The sequence below is a fragment of the Medicago sativa genome, chromosome 1, assembly GCF_051527215.1.
Source record: "Medicago sativa cultivar Bolivia chromosome 1, Bolivia_mono, whole genome shotgun sequence".
In the NCBI taxonomy this organism is placed as follows: domain Eukaryota; kingdom Viridiplantae; phylum Streptophyta; class Magnoliopsida; order Fabales; family Fabaceae; genus Medicago; species Medicago sativa.
The window spans coordinates 53116440-53117671 of record NC_140749.1 but is presented as its reverse complement, the minus strand read 5'-3'; the positions used below and the strand labels follow the sequence as shown (position 1 = coordinate 53117671).

The 1232-nt window shown below is 40.2% G+C and overlaps 1 protein-coding gene across 1 annotated transcript; it reads right to left on the bottom strand.

The window, feature by feature from the left end:
* Window positions 1-364: 364 nt before the first annotated feature.
* LOC146955322 (protein FAR1-RELATED SEQUENCE 5-like) lies at window positions 365-958 on the bottom strand. Its single transcript, XM_085748234.1, has one exon. It carries the CDS (start codon window positions 956-958, stop codon window positions 365-367), a length of 594 nt encoding a protein of 197 aa, XP_085604360.1.
* Between the last annotated feature and the right edge of the window lie 274 nt (window positions 959-1232).

Here is a 1232-nt window from a genome sequence, read left to right as displayed (position 1 = left end):
GCAAGTATTTATTTGTCCATGCCTTCACAAAATGCTTCTTAAGGGGCAAAACGGTTTCCTCAACATATTTAAAAAACAATGGAAAATGTCCGCATACCTCATCTTTGAATGTCAACCATGCAATTGCAAATGAATCTTCTGTAGGAGAGTTAACCACATCTTTCCAAGCCCTCACTATTTTCTTAACAAGCTAACAATGCTTGTCATCATCCGCTTCCTTCGCATCTTTGCCAATAACTTTTGCTTTCGAAGGCTTGGCATTGACTCTACAATCCGTGATGCACCTAGATTTGACATTCTTCTTAATATGAAAATAGCAAAGTACATGGTCCGTTTTAGGGAGAACTTCGGCAATGGCTTTCATTCAAGCGGGGTCCCTATCGGTGACAATCACCTTAGGCATGTTGCGTTTTGAGGTCAAAAGACCAACCAACATCTTAAATGTCCAAATGAAGTTATTCTCTTTTTCGAAGGAACGAAAGGCAAACACAACCGAATAGGTAATTTTGGTAGGGGTGACACCAACAATCTCAAATAATGGCATTCGGTAGGTATTGGTTTTGTAAGTGGAGTCCATGACCAAAACGGTGCGAAAAGTGTTAAGCATATCAATTGAATTCGGATGAGCAAAGAATAAGTCTTCAAGAGCGGTTTCCTCGCTATTTACTCTTTTGAAATAGACATATTGATGCTTCTCCAACTTTGAATTCATGTATTGCAACTCCGTCTTGACCTTTCTCTGCCCCTTGCGCCATCTAGTTCGCACATTATACACTTGCTTGATGAGTGTCACACTTTCTTTGTTTTTTTCCTTAAAATCCATGAGAATATTCCTAGGCGCCACCAAGCTCTTTGTCATGTCGATAACTCTTTGCTTCTCCTCCGCTTTTAGTCCACTAGCTAGAAGGTGGCCGGATAACGTTGGCGCCAAGTCATGGTTGTGAATTCCACAAAGCATTGCAATCCACCAATCTTGTGTTTTTTTTTCTTTTAAAGAAGCATTTCAACCTAAATGGACAATTATATTTCCTTGAGCCCGTGCCTTCAAGCTTCGGTTTCTTCCTCGTCGTAGGTGGCTTGTATTCATCACTCCTTTCACATTGCATCGTCATGTATGGCGTTACTGTACTAGATTTATCTATAGAAATAGTAAATCCGGCCCTAGCAGCTTGTCGACGAACCCAACCAAGTAATTCTTCTCGATATTTCCATCTTTCATTTGTTGTAAAAAA